The 18,176-nt window shown below is 50.3% G+C and overlaps 2 protein-coding genes across 14 annotated transcripts in view; one reads left to right on the top strand and one right to left on the bottom strand.

The window, feature by feature from the left end:
• The first annotated feature begins 4,583 nt into the window (after positions 1-4,583).
• Positions 4,584-17,989, top strand: MSTO1 (misato mitochondrial distribution and morphology regulator 1). 5 transcript variants are annotated; one of them, XM_077256668.1, is made up of 14 exons: positions 4,584-4,792; positions 8,533-8,632; positions 11,720-11,829; positions 12,814-12,859; positions 12,939-12,972; positions 13,211-13,352; positions 13,434-13,545; positions 14,229-14,363; positions 14,438-14,590; positions 15,118-15,249; positions 15,314-15,492; positions 15,612-15,716; positions 17,177-17,292; positions 17,550-17,989. In XM_077256668.1, exons 3-14 carry the CDS (start codon positions 11,756-11,758, stop codon positions 17,774-17,776), a joined length of 1,455 nt encoding a protein of 484 aa, XP_077112783.1. In that variant the 5' UTR covers positions 4,584-4,792; positions 8,533-8,632; positions 11,720-11,755; the 3' UTR covers positions 17,777-17,989. The 5 variants fall into 5 exon arrangements, with proteins under 5 accessions (XP_077112783.1, XP_077112775.1, XP_077112765.1 ...); XM_077256650.1 differs by having other exon boundaries at positions 4,601-4,792; positions 11,720-11,792; positions 13,235-13,352; XM_077256640.1 differs by having other exon boundaries at positions 4,602-4,792; positions 11,720-11,792.
• GON4L (gon-4 like) overlaps positions 17,765-18,176 on the bottom strand; it is a 66,248-nt gene continuing 65,836 nt past the window's right edge. For all 9 annotated transcript variants that reach the window (XM_077256599.1, XM_077256627.1, XM_077256619.1 and 6 more), the window contains 2 exons: positions 18,026-18,128; positions 17,765-17,899 (listed from right to left, as the gene is read on the bottom strand). In XM_077256599.1, the coding sequence (XP_077112714.1) occupies positions 17,780-17,899; positions 18,026-18,128 (223 nt within the window). In that variant the 3' untranslated portion in view covers positions 17,765-17,779. The remainder of the gene's footprint in view (positions 17,900-18,025; positions 18,129-18,176) is intronic.

The following is an 18,176-nucleotide window of genomic DNA, read 5'->3' on the forward strand; positions in this document are numbered from 1 at the left end:
TGTTACTTATTCAAATCTGTGAAAATGTGCAATTTGCCCAATTTGATGCCAGTTCTGATGCCCAGAACCCATTTGTGCCAGGCTGGAGTGACATGGATTTCATGTGGGGCATCAGTAGGTATGTAAATCAGGTGTTAAATCAGTGGCACACAGGCATTTAACCCCTTAAAAATAGCTGTTACTTATTCAAATATGTGAAAATGTACGATTTGCCCACTTTGATGCCAGTTCTGATGCCCAGAACCCATTTGTGCCAGGCTGGAGTGACATGGATTTCATGTGGGGCATCAGTAGGTATGTAAATCAGGTGTTAAATCAGTGGCACAAAGGCATTTAACCCCTTAAAAATAGCTGTTACTTATTCAAATATGTGAAAATGTGCAATTTGCCCCCTTTGATGCCAGTTCTGATGCCCAGAACCCATTTGTGCCAGGCTGCAGTGACATGGATTTCATGTGGGGTACCAGTAGGTATGTAAATCAGGTGTTAGATTAGTGGCACAAAGGCATTTAACCCCTTAAAAATAGCTGTTACTTATTCAAATCTGTGAAAATTGGCGATTTGACCACTTTGATGCCAGTTCTGATGCCCAGAACCCATTTGTGCCAGGCTGGAGTGACATGGATTTCATGTGGGGCATCATTAAATATGTAAATCAGGTGTTAAATCAGTGGCACAAAGGCATTTAACCCCTTAAAAATAGCTGTTACTTATTCAAATCTGTGAAAATGTGCAATTTGCCCAATTTGATGCCAGTTCTGATGCCCAGAACCCATTTGTGCCAGGCTGGAGTGACATGGATTTCATGTGGGGCATCAGTAGGTATGTAAATCAGGTGTTAAATCAGTGGCACACAGGCATTTAACCCCTTAAAAATAGCTGTTACTTATTCAAATATGTGAAAATGTACGATTTGCCCACTTTGATGCCAGTTCTGATGCCCAGAACCCATTTGTGCCAGGCTGGAGTGACATGGATTTCATGTGGGGCATCAGTAGGTATGTAAATCAGGTGTTAAATCAGTGGCACAAAGGCATTTAACCCCTTAAAAATAGCTGTTACTTATTCAAATATGTGAAAATGTGCAATTTGCCCCCTTTGATGCCAGTTCTGATGCCCAGAACCCATTTGTGCCAGGCTGCAGTGACATGGATTTCATGTGGGGTACCAGTAGGTATGTAAATCAGGTGTTAGATTAGTGGCACAAAGGCATTTAACCCCTTAAAAATAGCTGTTACTTATTCAAATCTGTGAAAATTGGCGATTTGACCACTTTGATGCCAGTTCTGATGCCCAGAACCCATTTGTGCCAGGCTGGAGTGACATGGATTTCATGTGGGGCATCATTAAATATGTAAATCAGGTGTTAAATCAGTGGCACAAAGGCATTTAACCCCTTAAAAATAGCTGTTACTTATTCAAATCTGTGAAAATGTGCAATTTGCCCAATTTGATGCCAGTTCTGATGCCCAGAACCCATTTGTGCCAGGCTGGAGTGACATGGATTTCATGTGGGGCATCAGTAGGTATGTAAATCAGGTGTTAAATCAGTGGCACACAGGCATTTAACCCCTTAAAAATAGCTGTTACTTATTCAAATATGTGAAAATGTACGATTTGCCCACTTTGATGCCAGTTCTGATGCCCAGAACCCATTTGTGCCAGGCTGGAGTGACATGGATTTCATGTGGGGCATCAGTAGGTATGTAAATCAGGTGTTAAATCAGTGGCACAAAGGCATTTAACCCCTTAAAAATAGCTGTTACTTATTCAAATATGTGAAAATGTGCAATTTGCCCCCTTTGATGCCAGTTCTGATGCCCAGAACCCATTTGTGCCAGGCTGCAGTGACATGGATTTCATGTGGGGTACCAGTAGGTATGTAAATCAGGTGTTAGATTAGTGGCACAAAGGCATTTAACCCCTTAAAAATAGCTGTTACTTATTCAAATCTGTGAAAATTGGCGATTTGACCACTTTGATGCCAGTTCTGATGCCCAGAACCCATTTGTGCCAGGCTGGAGTGACATGGATTTCATGTGGGGCATCATTAAATATGTAAATCAGGTGTTAAATCAGTGGCACAAAGGCATTTAACCCCTTAAAAATAGCTGTTACTTATTCAAATCTGTGAAAATGTGCAATTTGCCCAATTTGATGCCAGTTCTGATGCCCAGAACCCATTTGTGCCAGGCTGGAGTGACATGGATTTCATGTGGGGCATCAGTAGGTATGTAAATCAGGTGTTAAATCAGTGGCACACAGGCATTTAACCCCTTAAAAATAGCTGTTACTTATTCAAATATGTGAAAATGTACGATTTGCCCACTTTGATGCCAGTTCTGATGCCCAGAACCCATTTGTGCCAGGCTGGAGTGACATGGATTTCATGTGGGGCATCAGTAGGTATGTAAATCAGGTGTTAAATCAGTGGCACAAAGGCATTTAACCCCTTAAAAATAGCTGTTACTTATTCAAATATGTGAAAATGTGCAATTTGCCCCCTTTGATGCCAGTTCTGATGCCCAGAACCCATTTGTGCCAGGCTGCAGTGACATGGATTTCATGTGGGGTACCAGTAGGTATGTAAATCAGGTGTTAGATTAGTGGCACAAAGGCATTTAACCCCTTAAAAATAGCTGTTACTTATTCAAATCTGTGAAAATTGGCGATTTGACCACTTTGATGCCAGTTCTGATGCCCAGAACCCATTTGTGCCAGGCTGGAGTGACATGGATTTCATGTGGGGCATCATTAAATATGTAAATCAGGTGTTAAATCAGTGGCACAAAGGCATTTAACCCCTTAAAAATAGCTGTTACTTATTCAAATCTGTGAAAATGTGCAATTTGCCCAATTTGATGCCAGTTCTGATGCCCAGAACCCATTTGTGCCAGGCTGGAGTGACATGGATTTCATGTGGGGCATCAGTAGGTATGTAAATCAGGTGTTAAATCAGTGGCACACAGGCATTTAACCCCTTAAAAATAGCTGTTACTTATTCAAATATGTGAAAATGTACGATTTGCCCACTTTGATGCCAGTTCTGATGCCCAGAACCCATTTGTGCCAGGCTGGAGTGACATGGATTTCATGTGGGGCATCAGTAGGTATGTAAATCAGGTGTTAAATCAGTGGCACAAAGGCATTTAACCCCTTAAAAATAGCTGTTACTTATTCAAATATGTGAAAATGTGCAATTTGCCCCCTTTGATGCCAGTTCTGATGCCCAGAACCCATTTGTGCCAGGCTGCAGTGACATGGATTTCATGTGGGGTACCAGTAGGTATGTAAATCAGGTGTTAGATTAGTGGCACAAAGGCATTTAACCCCTTAAAAATAGCTGTTACTTATTCAAATCTGTGAAAATTGGCGATTTGACCACTTTGATGCCAGTTCTGATGCCCAGAACCCATTTGTGCCAGGCTGGAGTGACATGGATTTCATGTGGGGCATCATTAAATATGTAAATCAGGTGTTAAATCAGTGGCACAAAGGCATTTAACCCCTTAAAAATAGCTGTTACTTATTCAAATCTGTGAAAATGTGCAATTTGCCCAATTTGATGCCAGTTCTGATGCCCAGAACCCATTTGTGCCAGGCTGGAGTGACATGGATTTCATGTGGGGCATCAGTAGGTATGTAAATCAGGTGTTAAATCAGTGGCACACAGGCATTTAACCCCTTAAAAATAGCTGTTACTTATTCAAATATGTGAAAATGTACGATTTGCCCACTTTGATGCCAGTTCTGATGCCCAGAACCCATTTGTGCCAGGCTGGAGTGACATGGATTTCATGTGGGGCATCAGTAGGTATGTAAATCAGGTGTTAAATCAGTGGCACAAAGGCATTTAACCCCTTAAAAATAGCTGTTACTTATTCAAATATGTGAAAATGTGCAATTTGCCCCCTTTGATGCCAGTTCTGATGCCCAGAACCCATTTGTGCCAGGCTGCAGTGACATGGATTTCATGTGGGGTACCAGTAGGTATGTAAATCAGGTGTTAGATTAGTGGCACAAAGGCATTTAACCCCTTAAAAATAGCTGTTACTTATTCAAATCTGTGAAAATTGGCGATTTGACCACTTTGATGCCAGTTCTGATGCCCAGAACCCATTTGTGCCAGGCTGGAGTGACATGGATTTCATGTGGGGCATCATTAAATATGTAAATCAGGTGTTAAATCAGTGGCACAAAGGCATTTAACCCCTTTAATACCATACCTCAGTGCCCACTTTGATGCCCATTTTTGTGCCAGCCTTCTAATATTTTTATCTGTTTTTAAGTGTATTCACAAGAGGGCACATGACCGCATAATATTATATACTTAGAATGGTTTATTTTTATTGAAAAACCTGAAAAAAACAGAAAATAAAAAATAGCCGAATGAGGGGAGGGGAGTGGATGGAATGAGGACCACAAAATATCCACTCCGATCTAGTCACTTCAGTAGTGAGCCGTCTAGAGTGGAGTTGATAAAATGAGGCCTCAAAAAATCAACTCCGATCTAGACGCAACCCTCCACCAGGGCGACAGAGAGGAAAACACGCATGCGATCTAGTCTTCTCTTTCTTTGTCCTGCCCTTTTTTCTGGGCGGAGTTATTAGCGACTGACGAGCAACAGACCTATTAAAACGAGAGCTATCGACTGCCATGGTTACTGGCTGGGCCTGATTCCCGGTGCGCAGTGAGTGGGGCCGCACACATGGCGGCGCGGCGCGGAGAGGTGGTGACGCTGCAGCTCGGACACTATGCGAACTGTGTGGGGGCACATTGGTGGAGCCTGCAGGTGAGGAGAGGGCATGCGATACCTGGGGGAGTGGGCGTGCGATACCTGGGGGAGTGGGCGTGCGATACCTGGGGTTGTGGGCGTGCGATACCTGGGGGAGTGGGCGTGCGATACCTGGGGGAGAGGGCGTGCGATACCTGGGGGAGTGGGCGTGCGATACCTGGGGGAGTGGGCGTGCGATACCTGGGGGAGTGGGCGTGCGATACCTGGGGGAGTGGGCGTGCGATACCTGGGGGAGTGGGCGTGCGATACCTGGGGGAGTGGGAGTGGGCATGCGATACCTGGGGGAGTGGGCGTGCGATACCTGGGGGAGTGGGCGTGCGATACCTGGGGGAGTGGGCGTGCGATACCTGGGGGAGTGGGCGTGCGATACCTGGGGGAGTGGGCTTGCGATACCTGGGGGAGTGGGCGTGCGATACCTGGGGGAGTGGGCGTGCGATACCTGGGGGAGTGGGCGTGCGATACCTGGGGGAGTGGGCGTGCGATACCTGGGGGAGAGGGCGTGCGATACCTGGGGGAGTGGGCGTGCGATACCTGGGGGAGTGGGCGTGCGATACCTGGGGGAGTGGGCTTGCGATACCTGGGGGAGTGGGCGTGCGATACCTGGGGGAGTGGGCGTGCGATACCTGGGAGAGTGGGAGTGGGCGTGCGATACCTGGGGGAGTGGGCATGCGATACTTGGGGGAGTGGCCGTGCGATACCTGGGAGAGTGGGAGTGGGCGTGCGATACCTGGGGGAGTGGGCGTGCGATACCTGGGGGAGTGGGCGTGCGATACCTGGGGGAGTGGGCGTGCGATACCTGGGGGAGTGGGCGTGCGATACCTGGGGGAGTGGGCGTGCGATACCTGGGAGAGTGGGAGTGGGCGTGCGATACCTGGGGGAGTGGGCGTGCGATACCTGGGGGAGTGGGCGTGCGATACCTGGGGGAGTGGGCGTGCGATACCTGGGAGAGTGGGAGTGGGCGTGCGATACCTGGGGGAGTGGGCGTGCGATACCTGGGGGAGTGGGCGTGCGATACCTGGGGGAGTGGGCGTGCGATACCTGGGGGAGTGGGCGTGCGATACTTGGGGGAGTGGGCGTGCGATACCTGGGGGAGTGGGCGTGCGATACCTGGGGGAGTGGGCGTGCGATACCTGGGGGAGTGGGCGTGCGATACCTGGGGGAGTGGGCGTGCGATACCTGGGGGAGTGGGCGTGCGATACCTGGGGGAGTGGGCGTGCGATACCTGGGGGAGTGGGCGTGCGATACCTGGGGGAGTGGGCGTGCGATACCTGGGGGAGAGGGCGTGCGATACCTGGGGGAGTGGGCGTGCGATACCTGGGGGAGTGGGCGTGCGATACCTGGGGGAGTGGCCGTGCGATACCTGGGAGAGTGGGAGTGGGCGTGCGATACCTGGGGGAGTGGGCGTGCGATACCTGGGGGAGTGGGCGTGCGATACCTGGGGGAGTGGGCGTGCGATACCTGGGGGAGTGGGCGTGCGATACCTGGGGGAGTGGGCGTGCGATACCTGGGGGAGAGGGCGTGCGATACCTGGGGGAGTGGGCGTGCGATACCTGGGGGAGAGGGCGTGCGATACCTGGGGGAGAGGGCGTGCGATACCTGGGAGAGTGGGAGTGGGCGTGCGATACCTGGGGGAGTGGGCGTGCGATACCTGGGGGAGTGGGCGTGCGATACCTGGGGGAGTGGGCGTGCGATACCTGGGGGAGTGGGCGTGCGATACCTGGGGGAGTGGGCGTGCGATACCTGGGGGAGTGGGCGTGCGATACCTGGGGGAGTGGGCGTGCGATACCTGGGGGAGTGGGCGTGCGATACCTGGGGGAGTGGGCGTGCGATACCTGGGGGAGTGGGCGTGCGATACCTGGGGGAGAGGGCGTGCGATACCTGGGGGAGTGGGCGTGCGATACCTGGGGGAGTGGGCGTGCGATACCTGGGGGAGTGGGCGTGCGATACCTGGGGGAGTGGGCGTGCGATACCTGGGGGAGTGGGCGTGCGATACCTGGGGGAGAGGGCGTGCGATACCTGGGGGAGTGGGCGTGCGATACCTGGGGGAGTGGGCGTGCGATACCTGGGGGAGAGGGCGTGCGATACCTGGGGGAGAGGGCGTGCGATACCTGGGGGAGTGGGCGTGCGATACCTGGGGGAGTGGGCGTGCGATACCTGGGGGAGAGGGCGTGCGATACCTGGGGGAGAGGGCGTGCGATACCTGGGGGAGTGGGCGTGCGATACCTGGGGGAGTGGGCGTGCGATACCTGGGGGAGTGGGCGTGCGATACCTGGGGGAGTGGGCGTGCGATACCTGGGGGAGAGGGCGTGCGATACCTGGGGGAGAGGGCGTGCGATACCTGGGGGAGTGGGCGTGCGATACCTGGGGGAGAGGGCGTGCGATACCTGGGGGAGAGGGCGTGCGATACCTGGGGGAGAGGGCGTGCGATACCTGGGGGAGTGGGCGTGCGATACCTGGGGGAGTGGGCGTGCGATACCTGGGGGAGTGGGCGTGCGATACCTGGGGGAGAGGGCGTGCGATACCTGGGAGAGTGGGAGTGGGCGTGCGATACCTGGGGGAGAAAAAGAAGAAAAACCAAGCAGCCATAAAGTCCCATAGAAAACCATAAATTGTATTAAACAACATTAAAACCGCTAGATAAGGTACAGTGATGCAACACGGGGGAACAAATGTGCATTCCTATTGGCCATGATAGACGGGCCAGGGCACCAACACATAGGCTGCCTAGATGTAGCAGTATGCCTCTAAAATGAAAAACCCATCGCTGCTAGAAGGGATAATGATGGGATAATGATGGGACAGTGCCACATCATCAGCTGATGAAGGAGCTGCCTGTTCCGAAACGCGCGTCGGGGTCGGGTCCGGTCGCCTATCCATCGTGTCTGTCCTGCGTGTGTCTGTATGCACTTATGCTGAGTTGTTAGTTTCTCCCATGATGTGGCACTGTCCCATCATTATCCCTTCTAGCAGCGATGGGTTTTTCATTTTAGAGGCATACTGCTACATCTAGGCAGCCTATGTGTTGGTGCCCTGGCCCGTCTATCATGGCCAATAGGAATGCACATTTGTTCCCCCGTGTTGCATCACTGTACCTTATCTAGCGGTTTTAATGTTGTTTAATACAATTTATGGTTTTCTATGGGACTTTATGGCTGCTTGGTTTTTCTTCTTTTTCTGAGTTATGTTTGGCAGCTGGCCCCCATTTGTCCTTTATGCATATTTATCACTCATTATGGTAGATTTGTAATTTGTATATTTTGATGTAATATGCTTGCTTCAATAGTATTATTATGCGATACCTGGGGGAGGGGGAAGGGGCTTGCGATACCTGGGGCAGGGGGCGTGCGATATCTGATGAAGTGGGAGGGGGCGTGCGATACCTGGGGACGGGGAAAGGGCGTGCGATACCTGGAGTAGAGGGAGGGGGCTTGTGATACCTTGGGGACAGGGAGGGGGTGTGCGATACATGGGGGAGAGGGTGTGCGATACCTCGGGGAGGGGGCGTGCGATACCTCGGGGAGGGGGCGTGCGATACCTAGGGGAGGGGGCATGCGATACCTGTGGGAGGGGGAGAAGGGCACTTGTGTGGCTTCGAAGAAGTGATGTGTGGTTGGTGGGCGGCACTGGTGACGGGGCTCGTCACCGTATAGCAGTACATTTGAGCTGTATCAGGTTGGTGGAGTATTTGGATGACCTAGGGGCGGAGCCTCATGTTGCCATGCCATGCTCTGTTGTAGGAGGCGGAGCTCTCCCAGGAGCCTGAGCTCTGCAGTGACGTCCTCTTCCGGCGCGGAGCTGAGACTTACACACCGCGACTCATTAGTCTGGATCTGAAAGGTGAGACCCACAGCCGTCACTAATGATGGAAGGAGAGGCAACATCCGATGTTCGGGGGGGGGGGGGGGGGGCGTCCTAGGGGTCCTGAGTGTCAGGCATACATGTTGTAAGCAGGGAGGTGCAACTGCATCATCCCCCTCACCAGCTACGTACTCCACGACTGCAGCCCCCTCCTCGAATTACCGTCCTCCTGCAGCTGCCTTCCTTTCCTCCCTGTTTATTTACTACTAGATTGTGGCCCGATTCTAACGCATCGGGTATTCTAGAATATGTATGTATGTATATAGCAGCCACATAGTATATAGCACAGGCCACGTAGCATATAGGAGTACATATATAGATGCATACATATTGTAGAATACCCAATGCGTTAATATAGCCCACGTAGTATATAACACTGCCCACGTAGTATATAACACTGCCCACACAGTATATAGCAGCCACGCAGTATGTAACACTGGCCACGTAATATATAACAGCCCACGTAATACTGTATATAGCACAGCCCACATAGTATCTAACAGTGGCTACGTAGTATATAGCACGCAGTATAGAACACAGCCACGTAGTATATAACACTGCCCATGTAGTATATAGTAGCCATGTAGTATATAACGCAGCCCTTGCAGTATAGAACACAGCCCACATAGTATCTAACACTGGCCAGGTAGTATATAGCAGCCACGCGGTAACTAACACAGCCCACGTAGTATTTAGCAGTGTGGGCACCATATCCCTGTTAAAAAAATAAAATAGTTATATACTCACCCGCCGGGATCCAGCGTAGATCCAGCGAACCTCTGGCGATGCGCGCGTGGCTGCCACCATCTTTCGTTCCGAGGATGCATTGCGAAATTACCCAGATCACTTAGCGGTCTCGCGAGACCGCTAAGTCTTCTGGATAATTTTGCAATGCATCTCTGGGAACGGAAGCTGACGGCAGGTGCGAGCGCATCGTGGGACTACGGAAGGTGAGAATAGCAGGTTTGTTTAAATTATTTTTATCATTAGGTCTTTTTACTATTGATACTGCATAGGCAGCATCAGTAGTAAAAACTTGGTCACACAGGGTTAATAGCGGCGGTAACGGAGTGAGTTATCCGTGGCATAACGCGGTCCGTTACCCTGTGTGAGCTGTGACTGGAGGGGAGTATGGAGCGGGCACTGACTGCGGGGAGTATGGAGCGGGCACCGGGCACTGACTGCAGGGGAGTAGCGAGGGACTACACTATGTTTCAAATTATTATGCAAATTACATTTTTATCAGATTTTCCTAAATGGTCGGTGCAAATGACAGTCAGTCTAATAAAAGTCATCACCCGTTAGATTATACATCAAATTTTATTGAAGAAACCTCCCAATGATAACCGTATAATCTCCAAAATGAATAAAAACTCAAAATGCACTGTTCCAAATTATTAGGCACAGTAGAATTTCTAAACATTTGATATGTTTTAAAGAACTGAAAATGCTCATTTGTGGAATTAGCAGCATTAGGAGGTCACATTCACTGAACAAAAAAGCTATCTCACTCCAAAACCTCCTAACAGGCCAAGTTACATGTTAACATAGGAACCCTTCTTTGATGTCACCTTCACAATTCTTGCATCCATTGAACTTGTGAGTTTTTGGAGAGTTTCTGCTTGTATTTCTTTGCATGAAGTCATAATAGCCTCCCAGAGCTGCTGTTTGGATGTGAACTGCCTCCCACCCTCATAGATCTTTTGCTTGATGATCCTCTAAAGGTTCTCTATAGGGTTGAGGTCAGGGGAAGATGGTGGCCACACCATGAGTTTATCTCCCTTTATGCCCATAGCAGCCAATGACTCAGAGGGATTCTTTGCAGCATGAGATGGGGCATTGTCAGCATGAAGATGATTTTGCTCCTGAAGGCACGTTTCTGCTTTTTAGACCATAGAAGAAAGTTGTCATTCAGAAACTCTATATACTTTGCAGAGGTCATTTTCACACCTTCAGGAACCTTAAAGGGCCTTACCAGCTGTTTCCCATGATTCTGGCCCAAAACATGACTCCTCCACCTCCTTGCTGACGTTGCAGCCTTGTTGGGACATGGTGGCCATCCACTACTTCATCCATCTGGACCATCCAGGGTTGCTCAACACTTATCAGTAAACAAGACTGTTTGGAAAATAGTCTTCATGTATGTGTGGGCCCAATAAAACCATTTCTGCTTGTGAACACTGATTAGGGGTGGCCGAATAGTAGGTTTATGCACCACAGCAAGCCTTTGAAGGAGCCTACACCTTGAGGTTCGAGGGACTCCAGAGGCACCAGCAGCTTCAAATATCTGTTTGCTGCTTTGTAATGGCTTTTTAGCAGCTACTCTCTTAATCCGATGAACTTGCCTGGCAGAAATCTTCCTCATTATGCCTTTATCAGCACAAACACATCTATGCTCAGATTCAGCCACAAATCTCTTAATAGTACGATGATCACGCTTATGTTTTGGAAAATTTCTAATGTTTTCATCCCTTCACCAAGGCATTGCACTATTTGATGCTTTTCAGAAGCAGAGAGATCCTTTTTCTTTCCCATGTTACTTGAAAACTGTGACCTGCTTAATAATGTGGAACATCATTTTTAAGTAGTTTTCCTTTAATTAGAATCACCTGGAAAACCAATTATCACATGTGTTTAAGATTGATTTCAGTGATCCATTGAACCCTGAGACACAATACCATCCACGAGTTTATTTGAAAAACAAAACAATTAAATCTTTATGACACTTAAATCCAATTTGCATAATAATTTGGAACACAGCGTAATCGGACCGTGGCCGTCGCTGATTGGTCGCAGCAGCCATGACAGGCAGCTGGCGAGACCAATCAGCGACTTGGACTTCCATGACAGACAGAGGCCGCGACCAATGAATATCTGTGACAGACAGACAGAAGGACAGACGGAAGTGACCCTTAGACAATTATTTAGTAGATATTACTTGAGGTTTAGTGTTTGGGGTGTGTTGCCAGCACACAGCGGCGGTGACCCCCTTTAGGTGGCGGGGACGCCTTGTGTCTCAAGTGGAGGCAGGTATTGGGGCTGATCACTGCATCTTCTGTGTTGTAGGGAGCATCCGCTCGCTGAGAGAAGAAGGCTGCTCCGATGACAACAGCAGCACAAGGCACTGTGTGCCAGCCTGGTGAGACTGTGGCACCACACTGCCGAATCTGGGGCAGGTAGCAGTGTAACAGTAGATGCTTGAGAATCCACATCCTGCTCCCCCTGCGCAGACCTCTCCGTCCCCTGCTCCTGTGCAGACTCCTCCCTCCACTCTATACCCTGCTCCCCCTGTGCAGCTCTCTCTGTCCCCTGCTCCTGTGAAGACTCCTCCCTCCACTCTGACCCCTGCGCAGACTCCTCCCTCCACTCTGTCCCCTGCTCCTCTTGCGCAGACTCCTCCCTCCACTCTGTCCCATTCTTCCTGCACAGACTCCTCCCTCCACTCTGTCCTCTGTTCCTCCTGCGCAGACTCCTCCCTCCACTCTGTACCCTGCTCCCCCTGTGCAGATCTCTCTGTCCCCTGCTCCTGTGAAGACTCCTCCCTCCACTCTGACCCCTGCTCCTCCTGCGCAAACTCCTCCCTCCACTCTGTCCCCTGCTCCTCCTGTGCTAAAGCATATCAATGTGAAATATATGAAATATGAATAGCAATCCGACTTTGGAATATTAGGAAAAAAATGAAAGACGCTTTGCACAAAATTTGCCCAAATAAAGTCTGCCCATCAACCAACGTCAAGGTGGTCTCATAAGACTGATGGGTCCCTAACCAGTGTGTATACCTCTCTTAGGCTGATGTCTGAATTCCTGGGTGAATGTGGACATCTCTCTCTGTAAAGCCTGCATTTATGGGTAGACTGAAACTGCAGCAATTAAAATCACATTTTTCCTAATATTCCAAACCTGTATTGCTACTCATAGTTCATTGACATGCTTTAGCATGATAGAGTGCAACCTTTTTTTGTATATGCACCTATTCAGACTAGTTTGGATGTGCCAGTCACTTTTTTGTTGTCCTTGCTCCTCTTGCACAGACCTCTCCCTCCACTCTGTCCCCTGCTCCTCTTGCACAGACATCTCCCTCTCCTCTGTCCCCGGCTCCTCCTGCACAGACTTCTCCCTCTCCTCTGTCACTCATGGATTGTTGTGTACTGATGTTACAGGAGTGGGAATGTAAGTGTGCACAGGGAAGACCCTGACCACCTGCAGGTAAGTCCTGGGGTCACCATATCCTATTAAGGACACGTACTGTCCCCCATCAGTCTGACTCCCTGTCCTGTGTTATCAGGGAGAAGACAGGATCCCCAGGGATGGTCATAAAGGTGAGTAGAGGAGGAGAGTCTCCTATTCCTGCCTATGTGTAGCAACAGTATAGCTGTACACCTCACCATTGTACAGATTTTTATCATGTTATGTATGTCCTGAGTCATTCATGCAACTATACATCCTAGAGAATAGTGGTTAAGCCAGAGCTCCGTGGCGGGGCACACGGTCGAGGCCGCAGGTTAGTGGTAGGTGCTACGACTGTTACGCTGCTCTTGATGCTTCTCCTGTCTTCAGGGCAGTGCCAGGCATTGCCTTCAGGGGGTATAACAGAGAAGTCTTCTACCGCACCAATCAGCAGTTGGGTTTGGTCGGACATCTTGCAGACACGACTTCATCCTAAATCTCTGTGCATTGTGAACAGTCACAGCCATGAGGGGTAAGTATGAATGGGGAGGAGGACAGAATTTGTCTGCTGAAGGTAGTGACCCACTCATACACCCACATGCTCATGTCCTAGGGGCATGGATGGACTGGAGTCATTCAGCCAGGGGGAGGCCATGTTCAAGACCCAACTGGAAGAGGTTGAAGACAGACTACACTTCTTCACTGAGGAATGTGACTACTTACAGGTGAGATTGGTGATAAGGACTGTGGCCAAAGGTAAGAGCGGGCACGAGCAGTGTGGTCCTGCTCAGGCGAGAGTGGGCAGGAGGGGTATGCTTGTGTACATGCATTGGCTGTATGGGGTAGTGGATGTTTGGTGCGGTGGCTCCCCTGGGCTGTAGCTCCATTCTCATTGTTTCCCAGGGTTTTTAGCTCTTCTGTGACATACAGGGTGGTGGCTGTATGAGGCGGCAGTTGTATGTCTCAGTGCAATGGCTGAATCTCCAATCTCATTCTTTTCCAGGGTTTCTAGCTCCTCTATGACATACAGGGCAGTGGCTGTATGGGGAAATAGTTGTATGCCGCGGTGCCGTCGCTGTATGGGGCAGTAGTTGTATGGTGCGGTAGTTGTATGCCGCGGTGGCTGTATGGCGTTGTAGTTGTATGCCTCTGTGCGGTGGCTGTATGGCGTTGTAGTTGTATGCCTCTGCGGTGGCTGTATGGGGCGGTAGTTGTATGCCGCTGTGCGGTGGCTGTATGGGGCGGTAGTTGTATGCCGCTGTGCGGTGGCTGTATGGGGCGGTAGTTGTATGCCGCTGTGCGGTGGCTGTATGGGGCGGTAGTTGTATGCCGCGGAGCAGTGTCTGTATGGGGTTGTAGTTGTATGCCAAGATGCGGTGGCTGAAGCTCCATTCTCATTCTTCCCCAGGGTTTCCAACTCCTCTGTGACATTCAGGGCGGCTTCTCTGCAGTCGGAGTCCGGATGGCGGAGCTGTTACATGATGAGTATCCAGGACGAGGGATTCTGAGTTTCGGCACATGTCCTGCTCCACCAGAAGAAATGGTGAGGTGCAGAGAGAGAGGTCGTGTGTGGCCCCAGGGACAGGAGCTAGCATCACTTGTCTGCTTTTCTTCTAGGACCCATGTAAGGCTGTGTACCAACTCCTGAACTGTATTCTGGCACTAGGGCCCCTTAGTAGCTACAGTTCACTCTTCTGCCCTCTGTCAGTAATGTCCAGCCTGGGCCGGAGATCAGGATCACTGACCGCCTTTCCGCATCTACTATACAACGTAATTGGAGCTCCCTGATCCCTATGCATGTTTGGTGTGTGGCCTCGCTTTCCTTCCTCTGCCGTCTTTGCTCCATGTGGGTGCAGAGCTTGTTCCTTTTCCTTTATTTGGCACTGGCCACCGCCCTTTTTCCTCCAGGATTCTCCACTTTTGCCTTATCTTTTCACAGCTCTCCTCCTAGGCTAGGAATATATAACACTTTTTTTACCAGTATAGCTACGTTCTGTCCATTTTCACTGGGGTACAAAACTGTGTGTCCTTCTGCCTCCATCAGCAATCATAGGTGTGCAAAAGCTCTCACTAGTCTTGTCGTGGTGCTCCGATATTTCACAGCACATGGCTCCAGGACTGGAGATCTCATCTTCTTACTCCCTTTTGTCGAGTCTTTATGTAAATGGCATCCGAGACGTGTGGTCTTTTCCTCTGGTCAGTGTGTATCTGTCTGCCACTTTGAGTGATTCATCATCTGTGATGTGTCACACGTTCATTTCCTGCTTAGCATTCACCCTGTGGCCCCTGTCTTCCAGGCCAGCTTACACTACCACAGCAGTGCGGTGCTGGCAGTGGCGCTAAATACACTGACTGTTCCTTATCGGATGGCATCCTCTGATTTCTCCATGTTGCACTTTGCAGAGATGATGACGTTCAGTGGCAGAAAGGTAGGTCTGTGTAGGTAAGGGCTGGGGGTCTTGTGTTGGTGCTCACATCTGGCTCTTTTCTCAGATTCTTTCAGCCTCCTGTTCAGTGCCGTTCCCATTGCGGTCCTCCATGTGTCTGCCTGATGCACTGCTCCCACACTTGGGTGCTGCCCCCTGGTGCTCCGTCTCACCATGTACAGGTGACGCTGCCATCTTCTCCCAGTCAGTGGTCTTCAGAGGAATCCCAGAACCATGGCACACAAGGTGACCAGTCATGGCTGCAGTGAGTGGTACCCCCACTATCCATAGCAGTGGCCTTCGCCATCTAATGAAAACTCGCTCCAGTAGTAGGTACCTTTTTTCTCTTTTTTTTTGGGACCTAGTGACCTTCATGCTAGGACAAGGCCACCATCTACTCTTCACACGTGTGAGACCGAAGCAGATGTCCTGCAGCGCTACCTGTCCACCCTCTACCCCTACACAGTCAAGTAGGTGCACGAGTCCCATACAGCTGCCTTCACCCGTCAACGTGCAGATCCTGGCAGGAGGATCCCATGGGGGGCACTTACTTTTCACACAACCTATGTGGAAAGTCAGCAAAGGCTTCTGGGTGGGCGTCCTGCAGCCATATAGTATTCTGCAGGTGGTGCCATCCTTTCCTCTGTGCTCGGTGCACTCTCCCGCCCGTGGCAGCGATCAATGTAAGAACAGATTCACAATCTAATTAGCTTCCTCAGGTCCATCAGAAAAAGTAAGTGAACTCATGATTTAATAAACTAAGGCACCCCCACATCGCTCACCTCCATCAAGTGTTTTCTGTAGCTATGGAGCGGGAACTGTGGCCCGGTCCTTGAGATCTCCGGCCTGCCATACTAGGGCCAGGATGGAGCAGAACACAACTTTCTTCAGTGATTTGTGTCCCCCCCCCCCCCCCCCCCACTTACCTTTACTAAAAAGAATCGGAGATCGTAAAGCAGCCCCAAACTGCTGCTCCCTCCCACCTTCTCCATCACCCATCATATGAGGTTCTATGGGGAAGCATTTGTGCCAGGCGTGGATGAAAGCGTGAAAGGCATCGTTTATCCTGCAGGGCTGGGGTCAAATCCCACCAAGGACAACATCTGACAGGAGTTTGTGGGAACAAAAATGGGTTGTAGTCTGTGAGCTCCAATGGGGAAACGGATGATGTTTGTAAAACACTGTGGAATTAATGGCGCTATATAAGCGAGTATAATAAGTACTGTGGCATCTCTGGTCACCCCTCTTGGGCAGTGGAGCACAGGTTCTCTCCCTAGGAACATTACGAGGATGCCATCTTGCAGGCCAATCAGCCGCAGGCCTAAATTCTTCCCTTTGGGTGACCATTTCTGTTGTTACAGATTGATGTGCATCCTGCCCCATAATATTCTTGTCCCACGATTTAGTCTTCCCGCCCCATGGTGTTCCAGTCTCGCGATTGGATCTTCCCGCCCCACGGTGTTCCCGTCTAGTGCTTTAGTCTTCCCGCCCCGCTGTGTTCCCATCTCGTGCTTTAGTCTTCACGCCCCACGGTGTTCTCGTCTTGTGCTTTAGTCTTCACTTACAGTGGTTTTCTCGTCTCACGCTTTAGTGTTCCCTTCTCCCGCTTTGGTCTTCCAGTTACACACCCCCAATAACTTTGCAGGCTAGTTTTCCTCTGGCATTGGCTCACAAACCAGTTGGCCTCCAGCAGACCAGAGTAGATAGGAACCAGGCAGTGTGTCTTTAGGTCATTTCTGAGGACAATCTCGCATACTGCACAACATGATCAGCAGAGGTTCACTTGCTCTCCCCGCTCAGAGTACGAGGACATTTCTAAGTAAGCGATTGCAGGAATGGTGATGGGTTAACCTTCAGCCCCATCATTACTCATGGTATGTTTTCTCTACTTAGTGATCACGCATGATGTTGTCTTCTCTCTGTCCTGCAGCACCAGTCATGTGTTGGGGGCCCCTTGCACACTGGGACCCTCATTTCCTCAGTTCTTCTCTTCGTATGTAACCAAAGACGGCTTTACTACAGTGAAGCCCCAGACTGAGGCAGCAGGTGAGGACGCCCCTTCTATAAAACTGGGTGTAAGGATGGTAAATATGACTGATCATGTTGTCTAGAAGTATAAAGTATGGGGGACAACTCTACGCTGAAGGAATGTGGGTGAACTTGTATAATTTTATTTACAAGAATATCAGTCTTGTCTCCCCTCAATCACCCCTGTTCAGAAAGTGCAATGTGCTCCACACGTAGTAACAGAACATGGGTGGGGGTGGTAGTCCTGTTCAATAATGACCCGCTGCTCCTCTCAGTCGTAGGCCAGATCCCGGTACTGGGCGCTCTGCAGACATCCAGTGCTTTGCATCAGATGCTCTGCAGCCTGTGTGACGAGGCCAGCAAGATGGACGTACGGCAATGGCTGAACTTCTCTACAGCTGCGGTGGAGCAGGACGACTTCCGGGAAGCTGTGGATGAAGTGCGGAGTCTAGCCCACCACTACTGCACGAGGGAGGGCAACGAGACCGATGACAGCGACTGAGCACTAATCCTCCTCATCCGCCTCCACGTCGGACACATTGTCCAAGCCCTCGTCTTCATCATCAGAGCTGGTGATACATCCCGTCTGGAAGAGGTTAATGAGCTCTCGAAAGCGCTGCGCCACCTGAAAGAAGAAGAGTATGGCTTGAATATACAGACATTTATATCTTCCCCCACCCCCCCTGCAACTTGGGAATAAAGTAGCTGGAACCTGCTCTGGTCCTATGCACATTATTGGGGGCACACTCACCTCAGAGGGGCTTTTGTTACAAAGCTGGGCAGAGATCGCTGTAAACGTGTCATCATGCGTCCCTTGCTCCTGGCATGTGGTGAGAATCACCCGATCAGCTTCCCTACACCAATAAAAACAAGGCATGAAGCGTGCAGTACATAGAACAAGA

The sequence above is a fragment of the Ranitomeya variabilis genome, chromosome 1 (assembly GCF_051348905.1).
Source record: "Ranitomeya variabilis isolate aRanVar5 chromosome 1, aRanVar5.hap1, whole genome shotgun sequence".
NCBI lineage: Eukaryota > Metazoa > Chordata > Amphibia > Anura > Dendrobatidae > Ranitomeya > Ranitomeya variabilis.

Coding starts and splice junctions, on each gene's coding strand:
- MSTO1 (XM_077256640.1), top strand. CDS start 4,709: ATGGCGGCGCGGCGCGGAGAGGTGGTGACGCTGCAGCTCGGACACTAT. Junction 12,973..13,210: donor CCCCAGGGATGGTCATAAAG/GTGAGTAGAGGA, acceptor TCCTGTCTTCAG/GGCAGTGCCAGGCATTGCCT. Junction 15,493..15,611: donor CCAGAACCATGGCACACAAG/GTGACCAGTCAT, acceptor TTTGGGACCTAG/TGACCTTCATGCTAGGACAA.